General features: G+C 47.6%; 1 protein-coding gene across 2 annotated transcripts in view; it reads right to left on the minus strand.

The window, feature by feature from the left end:
* The window catches only part of SMG7 (SMG7 nonsense mediated mRNA decay factor), a 110824-nt gene that overhangs the window by 33299 nt on the left and 60793 nt on the right, over window positions 1-16732 (minus strand). For both annotated transcript variants that reach the window (XM_075002525.1, XM_075002526.1), the window contains exons 8-10: window positions 16356-16491; window positions 9243-9405; window positions 8721-8877 (exon numbers count right to left, since the gene is read on the minus strand). In XM_075002525.1, the coding sequence (XP_074858626.1) occupies window positions 8721-8877; window positions 9243-9405; window positions 16356-16491 (456 nt within the window). The remainder of the gene's footprint in view (window positions 1-8720; window positions 8878-9242; window positions 9406-16355; window positions 16492-16732) is intronic.

Here is a 16732-nt window from a genome sequence, read left to right on the forward strand (position 1 = left end):
GTCTAATTCTATGCTGGAATGGACCCTGCTGTCATCTACCCCTTCCACCTCAGGACGTGCTTCAGCTTACTTCCCATGACCACAGGAGCTCATGCGACTTTTGGGGGTAAGAGGCCGCGTCTGTCCCCAGAAGAGCATGAAGCTCATTGTATCACTGGAATTTCTGGGGAAATGACCCAGACCAAACACTGAATTTTTGGTAGCTCTGCCTCAGCTTCATGAAGCACTGCTGAGTATCGTGCCTTGCAAAATTTTTGCATAAATAACAGCATTTCTTTTGCTGGATTTGGGCTGAATGAAAATAGCTTCTTTGCCCCACACTGAAAAGAGGCCTAAGATCTCCTGATGGCTCCGTGCTGGGATCCTTTTACAGTCCTGGGAACTCACAACCACAAGGTGTGCTAGGCGTGCTGAACAGATGTGATCCACATGTCTGCTGACCATAATGGCCAGGGAGGAAAGGAAATCTAATCATCAGCCCAGGAATTTTGACCACTGCTTCCTGTCACCTACTTCCAGTTCAGTGAGAGCAGCGGGGATTGAGCGATGACCAGAAAGGACATCTCCTGGGGCACTGTGGGACAGTTTAAAGGCTAATAAAATAGATTCCAATAATGCAGCCATCTCCACTTGCATAGTTTGATTTTGCAAGTTCAACTTCTTGAGTTAGTCTGGAGAAAAGTCAGCATTACAAAAGTCAACCTTGAGTCCCTTAAAATGACTTGCTAAGCGCAGGGGTGTGGAGGGATAGTTCATAAAAATTGAACTCAGACCCTTAAATTCAACTTAATCATGGGTGTAGGCTAGATATGAATGTTCTGTGCTGTTATTTAGCTGTAATTTACCCCTAAATGTCTTCTAAGAGCCCAGTAAGCAGTGGAAGTATTAGTAAGGTGCTAGAAAATACTGACTTCCCATTGTCCAGCAAATTCTCTCGTCCGGCACTGGTCAGGTCTTGAGGATGCCAGATGAGACAGGTTCACCCTGTAGTGTATGGCTGCTTTTGTAGAGCTTGGGGCTTACAAAACATGGATGACGCTTTGTAACATTCCAATAAGTTTAGCCAATAAGCATTAGGATACAATTAGCCACCACATTGTAAGGATTTGTCCAAGTTCGTGAAATTCCTCAGTCTTAGTTTAAAATATGGACAGTGAAAATTTTCAGCATACTATTTAGTTCCAGCTATATTGTTCTGGAATGAAGGAAGAGTGATGCCTTTACATTCAGTGATACAATTCAACACAGTGAAACTAAGATGAGACAATTAAAAAAATTACTCAGAGAAACTTAACCTCCTTTAACCAGCATAATTCAGGTAAAGGAGCTTCCAAAGCACCACTTGCCATGCTGACAGAGCCTATACCCACCTCGAAATTGAGCAGACTGGTTAACTGAGTTTACAGCTCTGTCAACACTGAAAAATTCAGTGACTCCAGCAGATATTTGCTGAGGGTTAAAAAATCCTGAATACCCCCTAACACACACACTGCAGCATGGACTTTTATCGTAACCATACATACTGGAAATAACCTACATCCTGAGCCAGTCTCACAGTTCAAAATCCACCTCTCACCCCAACAATCAAACTTATGGAATTCTTAAAATTCTTTCCCTAAAAGGCATGACTCTGGACTGGAGACTCCTTCCCGTTGCCTGGCTCCCCTTATGAACAAAACTTGTACAAGTGGACTAAGCAATGGCAGTTGATGCTGGGAGTGAGAAGATACTAAGTACAGCACACACAAAAGTGCAGGCGGCTAATGTCAGTTAAAACACAAGCAAGTTACGTGTCAAATGAAGTGCTTCCTCCTATATTCTGGGGAGTCTTTACCAGATAAACCCCACCTTGCATTACTTCAAGGGAGTCAGGCAAGAGACCAGAGATTGAAGAATGCTGATCAATTTCAGGTTTTTATTGTGCCTAATTTTTCAGGATCATATAAGACAAACTTTGTAATATAAACATTAGTGGTACATTTGAAGTCATCTCACCTCCTGTGACAGACCCCAAGCCCCTCATCTTCCCTTTCCAGTGCCAGCCAATGCCTTTGACTAACATTTATATGCTGGAGTGACTGGCATCAGCTCTGTGAAAGCAATAGGCTTGTTATGTGTAAGGCATACCCAGAGCTCTCAGAATGAATCTGACTTTCTTCAGTAGATCTTAGTCATCACCTACATGTGACTGTGTTAACTGTTTGTTCTGTGTAAGGTAAGATCAATTCTCCACAGGAAAAAGCATATAGACCTTAAGGGTTGGGAACTTGTGTATTTCTGCATTTGTCAGAGCACAGAAAATTCTAACCTGCAAAGCAGTACCACTCGTATTTCATCAATGAGCCCTAGAATAAGTATAGTTATTGACTGATGGAGGTGTTTTCAACCTAACAGGACAGGGATACTCACCACTGTGCTAGATAACAGGAAGGCTTGACAAGTATGACTAGGAGAGTGATTCTCAAAACTTTTTTGAGGACTTCTTTGGAGATTTCAAATGGAGGTGCAGAACCATTTGGAAACCTACTGTCTGAGCAATACTCCCTTGGTATGTGAGATTTCAATTTGCACTTAACTTGCATTAACACAAGTGTAATTGCAAATCAAAACTACTCCAGCCCCCAGAAGCAGAGCAGCTTCTCCCTGCTGGGAGAAACAGTGCTGCTGTGTCTCTGCCTGCCTGCCTGGCTCCCCCAGCTGGGGGAAGCCGGGTGGGGAGACAGACACGCTGCTGCAACTGTCTGTCCCCTGGCTTCTCCCAGCTGGGGGAAGCCCAGCTGGCAAACAGCCGCACTTCTGCGGCTTCTCCCCAGCTTCCCCCGGCTGAGGGAACGTAGGGAGAAGCCACATCTGGCGCCCACAGAGTAATGGGAGCCAGGAAACCGACCAGCACTTGTGCTGGTCAGTCTCCCGGCTTCCACCAGCAGACGGGATCCGGAAGCCAGCCTGCCGCCTGCTCCCTGGCTCCCCTTCACTCGCGGGAACAGAGAAACTGATCAGGGCTGGTTCCCTCATCAGTTTCCTGGCTCCCCCAGCTTACATGGGAAATCTGATTTATGCAGGGGTTGTGAGAATGCAACCCCCCCATGTAAGTTGGTGGTCTACTGTATCTACATAACTGAACTCTGTTCAGTTAGTTTTCGGTGTAAGTCTTTCACAGATCTCTTAGGACGAGTGACTGAGAACCACTACAAGGAGTATTGCAGAGATGGGGAAGAACACGACAAACAAGTTTCAAGAGAACCAATGGAAGAGGAGGTTTAAAAAAGTTTTTTGGAGTCCTAAAGGAAGGTTTTTACTCTTAGGACCACTTTGCCAGCAAGAATTTTTAAAACTGACACATTTATTATAATCCCAGGTTGACAGAGCACTAACAGAACTGTTTTTTTAAATCTTTTAAAAATATTGTACGAGAGCGTGTGCTCCCTATTGATGTAAGTTTTCAGAAAAGACATCGACATCAATAGTAAAAATGATTACAAAGATCTGCCAAGCACAAAACTTGAACTGGGTAGAGAAAAATAAGGTTCTTACAAGCAGAATTCAAAAAACTTAACTTTTGGGGGGGAGAGGGAGGAATAGTACATGTTCATCTATTCTGAAGAAAGGAAGGAAATCGATCAAATCTGATAGACGAAGAAGGTATCCCAATGGGGAAAAAACCTTCGCTTTCAAAGATAATTGCGAAAGAACGATTACTTACCTTACAGTAAGTATAGCTGTTAGAAACATGTCAACATGGATTCCACCCCTGATGCACATGTGTCTCATGTATACATGATTAGACTCTTCTGGCCAGCAGTGTTCACTGGAGCTGTATTCAGTCCCCTACATCTCCTCATACCTCCACCCAAAGGCATGAAAGGCAGAACGGGCCCAATTATCCCTCAGTTCCTTTACCAGTTCAGAGCCCTAAAGGAGTAGGACTCTGTAGGAGTAGGGAAACAGTGCAGGTCTTGGAATCTACATGGACAACATCCCTTGAAGATGTAATGTAAAATTACTATTCTCTCTTCTTTGAGCGACTGTCCACATGGATTCTACTCAAGGTGATGAACAGCAGTTTTCTGTTTGCTTACAGGCAGGTACTAGGAGTCCTACTTCAACAATAAATTCAAGATAGCCCTAAAATAAGCAGCATCTCATCTGGAGTCCTCTACCAAAGAACAGTGTCTTGCAAATGAGCTAAGACAGAAACTTCCAAGATAAAAACAGAAAGAGGATGCCTGTTGTCTAGTAGAGCTAATTCTAATGCAGCTAGGCAGATTTAACTCACTCATAATATGCTCTTATACAGCTGAAGACAAGCTAAGAATCTCAAAGGATAATGACTAACGTTACCCTCACTTTTTCTGCAAAGGCCACAGTTGACATATGTTCCTAAAATGTTTTTACCCTGTTACGGTAATGTTACAGTCCCTTGGTACATCAAGTGTATGAAGCTAATTTCTTCTGAGACTGAGTGAGGCTTGGGAAAGAAAACAAAGATTAATAAATTGATATACACAATAATTTTAAAAACTTTTGGCAGGAGCTTCGGTTGAGTTATGAAACAGCGTAAGGGAGCCCCATACTGAGGGCCTGAATCTCTGCTACCCTTCAAGCAGACATAATGTCCACTAAAAAGTCAGTCTTAATAGGTATGTGGGAGAGGGAACAGGGACCCATCAACGTTTTGACGCTACAAAAGTTATAAAAAAGGAAATCCCAAACTGGGCGGAGAACCATCACAGAGTGAGAAAATATCTACATATCACTTTTCTATCCAGATCATACTAAGGCAGCTTGCAGAACCGACAATCACGTTTTGGGGACTGACAAACGTCCAGTGTTCCTGAAATGGGTGCTGCTGAGGGTAGACAGCAACTCCTGAAATGCCAGACTACAAAACCTACTTGGCTATGAGTCAATGTAGTTGAGACATTCCTGCTTTGGAGCGGAACGTCCTAAATATCTACTGAACAGCCTTTCATGGTGGATACTGGCGAACCAGCATCCAGGCTATTAGTTGTAAACAATACCGGATTAAAGATCTACTCGTTGTGGTGAGACCCTATGTTGTGCAGGACAGGCAAAGTGATCTGGGGCTGCACAGAGAAGTTCACCAGACCAGAATTTAGAATGTTGTGGCCCATGCTGGGGTTATCACAACTGATCCAGCATCTTGCCTCAGGATTCTCAAGTCCCTAAGGGATATTAGGGTGACGTATACATTGGTTCCAGGCCAAAGGAATAAGAATGGAATCTGACAGACTGGAGCAGAACACTTTGCATCTCTTTTCTAATCCGTGGCCAATAGCTCAATTGAAGGGTATCTCCGTTTGCACAAACCACCACCAAACACAAAACAAAACCCCACACAAACAAACAAAAAGAAAGCAACACACCAAAAAGCCACCACCCTCTGCAAGACTGAGTCCTTGACTGGTCACTTGATTGTTTGAAAACTGCTTGCTGAGGTGAGCTGCTCACAAGTTCTGAATGTCTGGAAGATGCAAGGCCAGTAACATCAATGGGTGAGGAGTGGAGCCTGAAACTGGTCCTTCCATGGGATGGAAATAAACTGAGTCAGCTGCTATGATTACCAGGTACTTGATGAACACTCAGTGCTGAGAAAGACTACAGGGCCAAAGCCAGTAAAGGTAATGAGACGCTCCTACAAGGAATCTGAGGAATTTTTGGCAAGTCAGATACACAATTCTGAGATACCTAAGGTCTAGAAGGGGCAACCAAACCCTTCTTTAAAGCAAATAAATAATGGGAATTAAAAACACCAGCCACTCCTGAACACTAAGCCCCAACTTCTCTCCACACGTCTTGCAGCAGTGAAAGAATCCAGTCTCTTGCTTCAACAGATCTCGAGAAGAGTTCCTGAGGAGGGACAGGGAAGGTGAATGGGGAGGAAATGGAATGCTACACAATACCAGTTGTTGAAAATCTCTCAGAGCCACTTTTCATCCCAATGTGCCCAGGGCAATGACTGATAAGCATCTGGATCCTAAAGCAGTGGACAAAGGAGAATGCAAGGGACCCATACATTCTTCTGCTCAAAGAGAAATCTTTGGAGTCTAACTCTGACTCCCATCATAGCTGGGTATGGGAAGTACACTATATTGATGTCTCAGCTGTCACATGAAATACCATTAGGTGGCCAAATGTTTAGCTTGCACTGCTGACTGTAATTCAGTACCTTTCCAGCAAGTGTAATTCAGTACCAGGTCCAACATAGGTCACGCTGGGAAAGAGATCGCAGATGTAGTATGTGTGCAGAATACAGAGTGTGTGGAAGAATCTGAGAGGAAAGGCAATCGGTAGATATTCTTTTCATAGTCAGTAACAAGATTCCGGAGAAATTCATCTTGGGCTACTGGCTGCCATTAGCTGCGGTGTTTGACACGTGGTGACTCCTGTGTCTTGGTTCTCAGGATGTCTAGTCTTGTCTCTGGAGTGATACCCCGCCCTACCTGTGCTTAAAGAAGTCAGCAACCGGACTGAATCTGGCAATCCGTGTCTTAGACATCTCAGCCCTGGAGTTCAGGTTGAAATCTCAGGTGGCTTGGGCATGAGCCAAGAGAGACTGAAGGAAGACTGAGCCTTAGTCATGTCCTTCTCTATATCTTCAAAGGGTTTCACTGAGTACTCCAGAAGAAATAAGTAATCCAGTACTCCTAACCTTCTCAGTGCCTGAAACAAGACAGGCAAATGAGCAATGGTCATATGGTCAATATGATATTTGCCGAAACAAAATATCCACTTAGTTTGTTGAACGGAACAGCAGCACCATAGAGCACTGTTCCTAAAGCTCAGATATTTAACATCTCCCATAACAGCTCAAGTACAATGGTATAAATGATAGAGGAGAGAAAGTAGCTCTGAGCCTACTATATACAAAAAAATTTAGTAAAAAATATTTTAAAACGAGCAGGCAATCTAAAAGTTAACCTGATAACTGTATCAACTAAACACTCACTGCAACAGAACTGAACAGAAGGAGGCAGACTGAAAGGATTCCATCTCTCTGCCAAGGGTGGTAAGAAAGAACTGAAGGATTGTTGGGTCTTCTGTGCCTTGAGGAGGTATTGGGGAGTAAGTGCATATGGAAAAAACATACACGTTGTGGAAGCAGATGGCCAGAAGAATCTGATCTCATGTGCATGGGATATATCTGCAGTAAGAGAAATCCATGTGGACAACACGTCAAAGAACTTAAAATAAAGGAACACAGACAGACAGACAGACAGAGACAGATAAACAAGCTTTGTTTCCCTTAAGCCTTCCTTTTTGAAAACCCTTAAATTACCCTTGTAGTCTATAAAAGGAAACTGATTGTATGATGGAACAACTTGAAAAACAGCTGAAGTCAGATTTCCTTTTTGTTATCCAGAGCTTGTGATTTTGGCAAAATGAAGCATGGAGTGATGCCTTTGTCATTTGAAGTAGGACAATTATGAAAAGATAAGAATTTCCCTCAGCTATTTTTCTTAATTTTTGAGTGGGGACAGCAGTACGTGGTACTTTCAAGGGACGATTTCAAAGCACTTTGCAGTGGTGAGTAAGCATTATCATTCTCAACTGACAATCAGGAAAGCGGAAGTCACAGTAAGGCTAAGTGACTTAACTGAAGTCACACAATTAGGGATGGAGCAGGAAACAGTTTCTCCAGACTTCCAATTTTATGCTACACCCACTGCTTTCGCAAAGCTCTGTCAATTTTGGCCACTTACCCCCATGACGACAGCTGCCTTCTCTCCACTAAGGTACATAGTACACTCATCCCTCATTACTTACGAGCACTCACTAAACCGAGGGATACGTATACCTACCTTTGTTCACTGAACGAGTGAACTCCTCGCCACTAATATGAGCCTAACCCCTCCCCGTGGCTCCAACCCGCCACAGCCTGACACCGCCCCCAGCACACCCAAACGGCCACAGCCTTAACCCCACCCCCGCCAGCCCCGCATACAAACTGCTGCAGCCTCACCCTCGTCCCCCACACCCAAACCACTGCCGCCTTAACCCCCACACACCCAAACTGCACACAGCCTTAAGCTCCCTGCCAGCCCTGCAGACCCCAAACCACCGCAGCCTTAAACCCCCCCCACCTTGCAAAATCCCATGGACCCAACCTGCAGCGGTGCTTAGTTGTTGGAAAACATATCCATAGAGCCAAATAAAATTAAACAATTCCTGTATTAAAAAACAGACTGGGCAGTACCATAAGAACTTATTACTACAGAGTGATGCCACAGGATGCTCTCTGTGAGGACCTACAGTACAAAACTGAAGGTTATCACACAAGCCTGGTTTCTAATATCACACAAGCCTCAATATAACACTTTCGGTAAGTCACTCTGCAGCCATTTGCCTCAGTAAATCAGACTGAGGGAACCCAAAAAAAGCAATAGAGATTACTATGGAGGTTGTTTGGCTTATGTTAACACAGGAGTGAGCCCGGATGGCACCTTCTGGCCTTTAAAAGAAAGTCTATGAATGAATTCTAAAAACAACAGTTACATATTTGCATATATTATATACAGTCTGACACTCAGAACCCTCACTCTTCTTTATAAAAATTCTGTATTTCTAAAAACTCAGTGTCTGTAAGTGAATAGGTAAGGGATCCAGTCTATTTCTCCAGTACCATTAGTTACTATGATCTTACACAACCGACAAAGTGAAAAACAAAAAGAAAAGCAACTATCCAAAGAGAGACTCACTACTGTCTTTCATCGACCACCGGTTCCTGGAAGACACTGGGTCTAAGTTTCAGCCAGTCCATTGAGACCTTTACAGCAGGAAGTGGGTATGCACTCCATGACTCCTCCTGGAAGTCATTCTGCAGTGGACACTTGCACAGGACTCCAAGAAAAGAAACTGCAAGGATAACATGGAGGAATTCATAACTTCTGAAACTGAACACCACTCCAAGTATTATAACATAAACCACTACTATGAAGGGCTAGTTCTTTAGAACAAACCACCTCAGTGATTTTAAAGATTCCACTGGCAGATCATAATCTGTTATTTTCAATGTACTAATTCTTATCAAATATTGAACCACTGGCTTTCTGAATTGTTTTTTGTTTTTTCTCTTAAAAAGGCTCTGCTGACAACTGAAGAGAGGTGGTAGATTCAGTGCGACAAGTGGAAAACTGAATAAGAGAATAATCTATTTTAAATGTATACTGTATGGAACCAAAGGGAAAAAAACCACAATTAGTTGCAGTCTCAATACTTACTGAAGAGGGCTAGTAGCTGTGTCCAACAGAGCTGTTCATCTTGGCTGTAACTATGCTGTTCAGTTTCATTGCTAAAATCTCGCAGATGATGCAGTTGAAACAGGTTGATGACAGTAATATGCACTAACTGCTGAGAGTTGAAGGCTTTTTGAAATAACAACCTCTGTAACAAAAAATATATATATATAAACATGTGTACTATAACCTGGAAAAAACGCATTTAAAGGGTTGGTTGACTGACTGACCTTTTGGACTTGTGATTACTACAGTACTGCACTAGCAATAGTTCAGCCACTGCGGAGAAGGTACTCATCCTAAACATTTTTCAAGTGCTATTAGCTCATCCCTAATAAGGAATTACCATTCCAATACAAACATACACTTATGGTGACAGAGGAAGGGGCTCAATTAAGTCTGATGGTCTTTGCTAGATCTCTACACCTGTACATTTAAGATGCGATGCACTCTGGAGCAGAGGCTCAACGTGTAGAGTTTAAATATAACGTGCAATAGAGTGATTACGTTAAAATGTATGACTATGCCAACTATAGAAACATGCCAACTAAACTTTTAACCTTTCCAAAATTAAAACAGCAGTAAACATCATGTCATGATTAAGATTTTACTGATAAATCAGGAAATTCATCTATTACATTACATTTTGAAGTTTTACATTATGAAGCAAAGAAAGAAAGGTTACTCACCGTAGTAACGGTGGTTCTTCGAGATGTGTCCCCGTGGGTGCTCCACATTAGGTGTCGGGCTCGCCCGGCGCCGCAGATCAGATCTTCCAAGCAGTTTCTGCCGGACCGCGCATGCGCCGGTGCGCGCCACTACCCCGCGCGCTCCCGGCCACGTGCGCGATCTGGTCCCCACCAGTTCCTTGACCGACCACCTCGGATGCTCCTGCAAAACACTAAACAGAGATCCGAAGCGGGGAGGATGGGCGGGTAGTGGAGCACCCACGGGGACACATCTCGAAGAACCACCGTTACTACGGTGAGTAACCTTTCTTTCTTCTTCGAGTGTCCCCGTGGGTGCTCCACATTAGGTGACTACCCAGCAGTAACCCAAGATAGGAGGTGGGTAATCGGAGTATGTGCAGCTTGTCCCCGAGAGGACCGCTGTCGAGAGACGGGTATCCTCTTGGAATACCCTGTGAAGGGCGTAATGTTTGGCGAAGGTGTCACAGGATGACCAGGTCGCCACTCTGCAAATGTCTTTTAGCGCAACGCCCTTGAAAAAGGGCTGTTGATGCTGCCACCGCCCTAGTGGAATGAGTTCTGGGCATGGCCAGGAAAAGGAGTCTTTTTGAGTTTGTAGCACTTTTTAATGCAAGATACGATGTGCTTCGAGATTCTCTGCGAAGAGAGACATTCTCCTTTTGATTTGGGAGCGATAGAGACTAGGAGTCTATCCATTCTCTGGAAGGACTTGGCCCTGTCTATATAGAACGCTAGCGCCTCCTCACGTCCAGGAGGCGTAGGCGCACCTCTTTGTCAGAGTTATGAGGCTTTGGATAAAACGAGGGTAAACAATAGGTTCGTTAGTATGAAGCTCAGAAGAAACTTTAGGAACAAAGGCTGGATGCAGCCGTATGGTTACCGTCTCCTTGGAAAAAACAGCGCAGGGTGGCGTTGCCATAACTGCCGCAAGCTCACTCACCCTGCGAGCTGACGTGATTGCGAGAAGAGAGGTCGTCTTTATCATAAGGAGGCAGAGGGAAACCGTGGCCAAAGGCTCGAACGGTGGTCCCCTTTTCGCATTAAGCACCAGGTCCAAGTTCCACGAAGGTGGAAGCGGTTTCCGAGGGGTGGGGTATAGGTTTACCAGCCCCTTAAGGAACCTGGTAACCATGGGATGGGCGAACACCGTGTGCCCTGTCTCTCCGTGTGTGAATGCCAAAAAGGCGGCAAGGTGGACCTTAAACGAGGATAGCGAGAGTCCTCCTCTCTTGAGGTCCAGTAAATACTCTAATATCACAGCCATAGGCACCGAAAGGGGGGCTAGCTGTTTGGTAGAACACCATGCCGTAAAGCGAGTCCATTTCTGCTTGTAGGTCTTCCTGGTGGAAGTCCTCCTGCTACTTTCTAGGACTTGCTGCACTTCCTCCGTACATGTGCTCTCTAGGGAGCTGAGCCATGGATTAACCACGTTTGTAGTCGCAGGCCTTGGGGGTGCGGATGCACTATGGACCCCTGGGCTTGCGTGAGCAGATCCGGTGCCACCGGAAGGGGCATCGGTGGCCGGTCCGACATGCGCAGGAGTAGGGGGAACCATTGCTGTCGATCCCACGTTGGGACTATCGGGATCATTCAGGCTCCTTCCCTCCTGACTTTCTGCAACACCTTGTGGATGAGCACTGTGGGAGGGAAAGCGTAAAGCAGGGGGCCCCTCCAAGAGATCGCGAAGGCGTCCCTCAGGGACCCCCGTCCCAGTCCTGCCCTGGAGCAGAATCATGGGCACTTCTTGTTGTGCTGAGTAGCAAACAGGTCTATCTGGGGAAAAACCCCATGCGTGAAAAATCGGTTGCAGCAGATCGGGACGGATCTGCCACTCGTGCGTGAGTGCGAAACGCCTGCTCAGCTGGTCTGCCTGCACATTGTGAGCGCCTGGGAACTACGAGGCTTCCAGGGTTATATTGTTGGCGACGCAGCAGTTTCACGACCGGACTGCTTCTGCACATAAGGCACGGGACCGAGCTCCTCCTTGCCGATTCATATAAAACATGGTGGAGGTATTGTCTATACTGATCCCGACTACTTTGCCTTTTATATGGTCTCGAAAGTGTCTGCAGGCGTTGAACACTGCTCTGAGCTCCAGTATATTTGTGTGCAGTGACTGCTCCGTGGAGGACCACAGCCCTTGCGTCACCTCTTCGCCCATGTGTGCTCCCCACCCTATGAGGGAGGCGTCTGTAGTAAGAAAAACCAATATGTGTGGTTGGTGGAAGGGTACCCCTGTTAGCAGGTTCTCGGGGTTTACCCACCATTGCAGGGATTTGCGCACCTCTGTTGTGGGCGACGCCACCCTGTGAACAGTGTGTGCTGCCGGGTTGTATACGCTCGCAAGCCAGTGCTGCATGCTGCACATGTGTAACCTGGCGTTCTGTTGTACGAACGCTGCTGCTGCCATGTGGCCCAGCAGCTGTAAGCACGTCAGAACCAGCACCGTAGGGCTGAAGGTGAAGACTTGCACGAGGGAGCCAACGGCCCGAAAGGGAGTCTCTGGTAGATACGCCCTTGCTGTAATAGAATTTATGCGTGCCCCTACGAACTCTATGTCCTGCGTGGGGTCTATCTTTGATTTTGTCAGATTGATAACCAGGCCGAGCGAGAGAACGTGCCTGTTGTGACGCATATTATGCGTAGTACCTCCTCCTTCGAGGCCCCTTTGAGTAGGCAGTCATCCGGATACTGGAATATAAATACCCCCTGTCTGTGCAGGTAGGCTGACACCACTGCCAAGGGCTTGGTGAAGACTCTGGGGGCCGAGGAGAGGCCAAACGGTAGGACCCTGTATTGAAAATGTTCTTTGCCTACCATGAGAAACCAGAGGAATCGTAGGTGAGCCGGATGAATAGTTATGTGAAAATACGCGTCTTATAAGTCGAGGGCTGCAAACCAATCTCCATCGTATAGTGCCGTAAGGATGGAGGCGACTGTGATCATCCGAAAGCGTTGCTTGCGCAGGTACCGGTTGAGGCCTCGAAAATCTAAGATGGACCTCCCGCCTCCTGTCTTTTTCCCCGTGAGGAAGTACCTCGAGTAGAACCCTTTTCCTTGCAGTTGCTCCGGCACTCTTTCCACTGCCCCTATGAGCATGAGATGGTCTACCTCCTGCTTGAGCCTCGCCACGTGGGAGGCCTCCTGGAGGTGGGGCCTGGGTGGAGGTCATGGCGGTGGGAGCAACTGGAAGGGGATGGCGTACCCTGTGGCTATGATCTCCAGCACCCATTTGTCTGTGGTGATCCTTCGTCACTGGTTATAGAATGGTCGGAGGCGATGGTGGAATAACCGCTTCGGATGACCTTGCGACGGTAGTGATGGCGCAGCCCTGGATCTGTGTGTCAAACTTGTGGCCTTTGGCCCTGCCCCGAGGACGCACGGCTCTGTTGGGAACGACGCCTGGGAGTTCTGTACTGCTGGTGCTGTTGATGTCGCCCTTGCTCGTAACCCCTGTGGTACTGGGGACGCTGTTGCTGAGTCCGCAACATCCAGGGCGATCTGAACTCCCGTCCTCGAGGCCGCGTAGCCTTCTTGCATGATGGCCTTGAGCACTGGTTTCTTGCCCTCTGGAAGCGAGTCCATGAGGGAGGTTAACCTAATGTGGTTATCGAAATTATGGTTCGCTAGATGCGCTGCGTAATTTGCCATTCGCAACAGTAGAGTGGAGGAGGAGTAGACCTTTCTGCCCAACAGCTCTAGCTTTTTGGCATGTTTGTCTGTTCCCCCACATTGCGACGACTCCACCACCAAGGAATTTGGTTGTGGGTGGCTGAACAGGAACTCCGTGCCCTTTGTCGGCATGAAGTTTTTTTTGGTTTTTTTTTCCGCTCTCTTGTGGACAGGCGGAATAGTCGCAGGAGTCTGCCATATCATAGTGGCAGACTCCAAGATTGCGTCATTAAGCGGTATTGCTATTTTGGAGGAGGCCGGAGGTCTCAGATTTTTGAGGAGCTTATGGTGTTTCTCTTGCACCTTAGCTGTCTGGATGCCTTGCATGAAGGCCACCCTCGTAAAACAGCTCTTGGAACTGTTTGAGATCGTCCGGAGGATGGACGTCCCCCGGGGCCGTAGCCTCATCCGGGGAGGAGAGCGAGGAACCACTGGGATACGTCTCTGTGGACCCTTCCGGTTCCTGCTGGTGATGGTACACCCTCTCACTAGAGGTTTGTGAGGGAAAATCTCGGGGTTCCATAACCAGTCCCCCCTGAGATGCTTGAGTCTCTGTCCCCGGTCGCAATTGCCCTCGGGGGTACGAGATCGTTTGTGGGGATCTTTCCCTGGTAGATAGCCGATGGTGTGTATGCCCCGTGTGGTAGGGGCGACCATGGCAGTATAGGCACTGTTCTTGGGAAGGTGACCTAGACCACTCCCTTGGTGCGTACCCTCTGCGTCTGGGGAAGGGCTGGAGAGAGCGATTTTGCATAATAGTCCAGCGGTTCAAACCCCAGGAAGGGTGAAGGTGGTCCCAGCCAGGGTGAGACTGGTTGCAAAAAAATGGAGAAGGGGGCTCCGGGTAGGCTAGGGGGGACCCCTGCCTTCTGGTTGGAGTCTGCAACATAAGCGGAGGGCTGTGAGAAAGCAACTCCACAGCCCTGTGCGGAGAGGGGCTGCAATGCCTCCTCTTGTGTGCAGCCTTCCCCCTCCCTTGAGGAGGTAACTCTGCCCCCTGACGTACAGGGGATTCTGGCCCCGTGCGCACCGAGCTCGGCACGCTGGAGGGCGGTGCCGCAGGTGCGGTGTGCTCCGGTGCCTGCAGGCTGTGTGCCTGCGCGCTCTGCACCGCCGGTTCCCCGGGGGTCGGTGCCGCTGCCTGCGGTGCCGCCGGTACCGGCGCTTGTTTAGCCGCCGCCCTGCCTGCGGTGCGGTGCGGGGCAGCTGGCTGATTATCGGAGGCTGAGCCGCTTTCACGTGGCTCTCCGTGCCGCCGCTGATCAGCTGTTGCTGCGGCTGGGGGCTGCTCGCTCCTCCCGTCCCGCTTGCTATTGTTGCCGGCAGGGATCAGGCTGGGGAGGCTTTCCTCCGTTTTTGGCAGCTTTCCTTTTATGGGCCCCGCAGGGTCCCTCCTGCTGCGGCCGCTCCGGCACGTCTGGCTGGAGGGCCTTATGAAAAGCAGTTTTAAGCCGCTGCCCTGCCTGCGGTGCCGGGCAGCTGGCTGATCATCGGAGGCTGAGCCGCTTCCACGTGGCTCTCCCTGCCGCCGCCGATCAGCTGTTGCTGCGGCTGGGGGCTGTGCGCTCCTCCCGTCCCGCTCGCTGTTGCTGCCGGCAGGGATCGGGCTGGGGAGACTTTCCTCCGTTTCTGCGCTGATGGAGTGAGGGAGGCAGCTTTCCTTTTATGGGCCCCGGAGGGTCTCTCCTGCTGCGGCCGCTCCGGCACGTCTGGCTAGAGGGCCTTATCAAAAGCAGCATTTTAAGCCGCATCTCCCTGTCTCTCCTTAATCGCCTCTCGGCAGGACTCACATTTTCTAAAGCCTGAAGAGGACATTGTTGGTGAGTCTTTGAGTTTTATTAAGTGGGTACTTAGCACCTTCCCTGTGCTGTTTTCCCCGTCCGATGGCCTGCCTCAGCAGGAGGGCTGATGGCCGTAGCTCCTGGCCTCCGGCGCTTGTTACTGCGACTGGCTGAAGCTGTCCCGCTCGTAGTTTGTTTGTTGTTGTTCGTTCTCTTTTTTTTTTTTTTTTTTTTGCAAAATAACAACCGGCTAACTCATAGTAGCCTAAGTACCTGAAAAAAACTTTGAAAGAAAAACAGATAAAGTTGTTGAATACGCTATTTGGCCTTAGCCTAGTCGGATTCCGTCTGCAGCCGACGGCGGTTAAGAGGAACTGGCGGGGACCGGATCGCGCACGTGGCCGGGAGCGCGCGGGGGAGTGGCGCGCACCGGCGCATGCGCGGTCCGGCAGAAACTGCTTGGAAGATCCGATCTGCGGCGCCGGGCGAGCCCGACACCTAATGTGGAGCACCCACGGGGACACTCGAAGAAGAATCAAAAGTGGCACTCCAAGCTCAGAACAGTCTATGTTCTAAACATTAAATTAGTTTAATATTGTCCCCACAAAAGAACACCTCTGGGAATAGAATGTTAAACTGGAGGGGAAAAAAAAAAAAATCACTGTCTGCATAGGTGAGTAGAGCTAATCATTATTAACCTCCCCATCAAATCTCTTTAGCTTGCTAACTACTTCATTCTTCATCTGTTCTATTTCAGTATACAAAAAAAACTTTACTCTCTGGTCAAAAACACTTTGCCAGTTTTCTTAAAGAAACATGTTTTCCCAGCATATTGCACCAGTGAAAGACCAGATTCCTGGAGAGATGTTAGGCTCCAAAGTGAAGAAAAAAAAAAAAAAAAAAAAAAAAAAAAATCAAATTTTTGTGGCACTAACCTTGAACTGTTCCTCCAGCTTCTCTCGAAGAGGGCTCAGCTTCTCCAAGCCCTTACTCAGATACACATGGCCATGGAACTTAATAAATGCCTTGATGAAGTCAGACACCCCCCATCGAGTCTTCACCTCATCCCGACTGCAGCGTGAGAGAAATAGTCAGCTTCAGTCTTTGTAGAGAGAGAGAGCTGCATAGACTAAGAATCCTCAAGGCAGAAACAATGCTAACAGTTGCACTGCCCTCTCAGAGAAAAGACAGGGACTTGAGAGAGAAGATGTAGCTTCCATGATTGACTGCTCATACCCAAGAGATGCGTTGGTACATGACATAGTACACATCTCCAATTCAGTAAACCCTCAAGCTATGCAGGACTTGTGTA

Source organism: Carettochelys insculpta, chromosome 9 (genome assembly GCF_033958435.1).
Source record: "Carettochelys insculpta isolate YL-2023 chromosome 9, ASM3395843v1, whole genome shotgun sequence".
In the NCBI taxonomy this organism is placed as follows: domain Eukaryota; kingdom Metazoa; phylum Chordata; order Testudines; family Carettochelyidae; genus Carettochelys; species Carettochelys insculpta.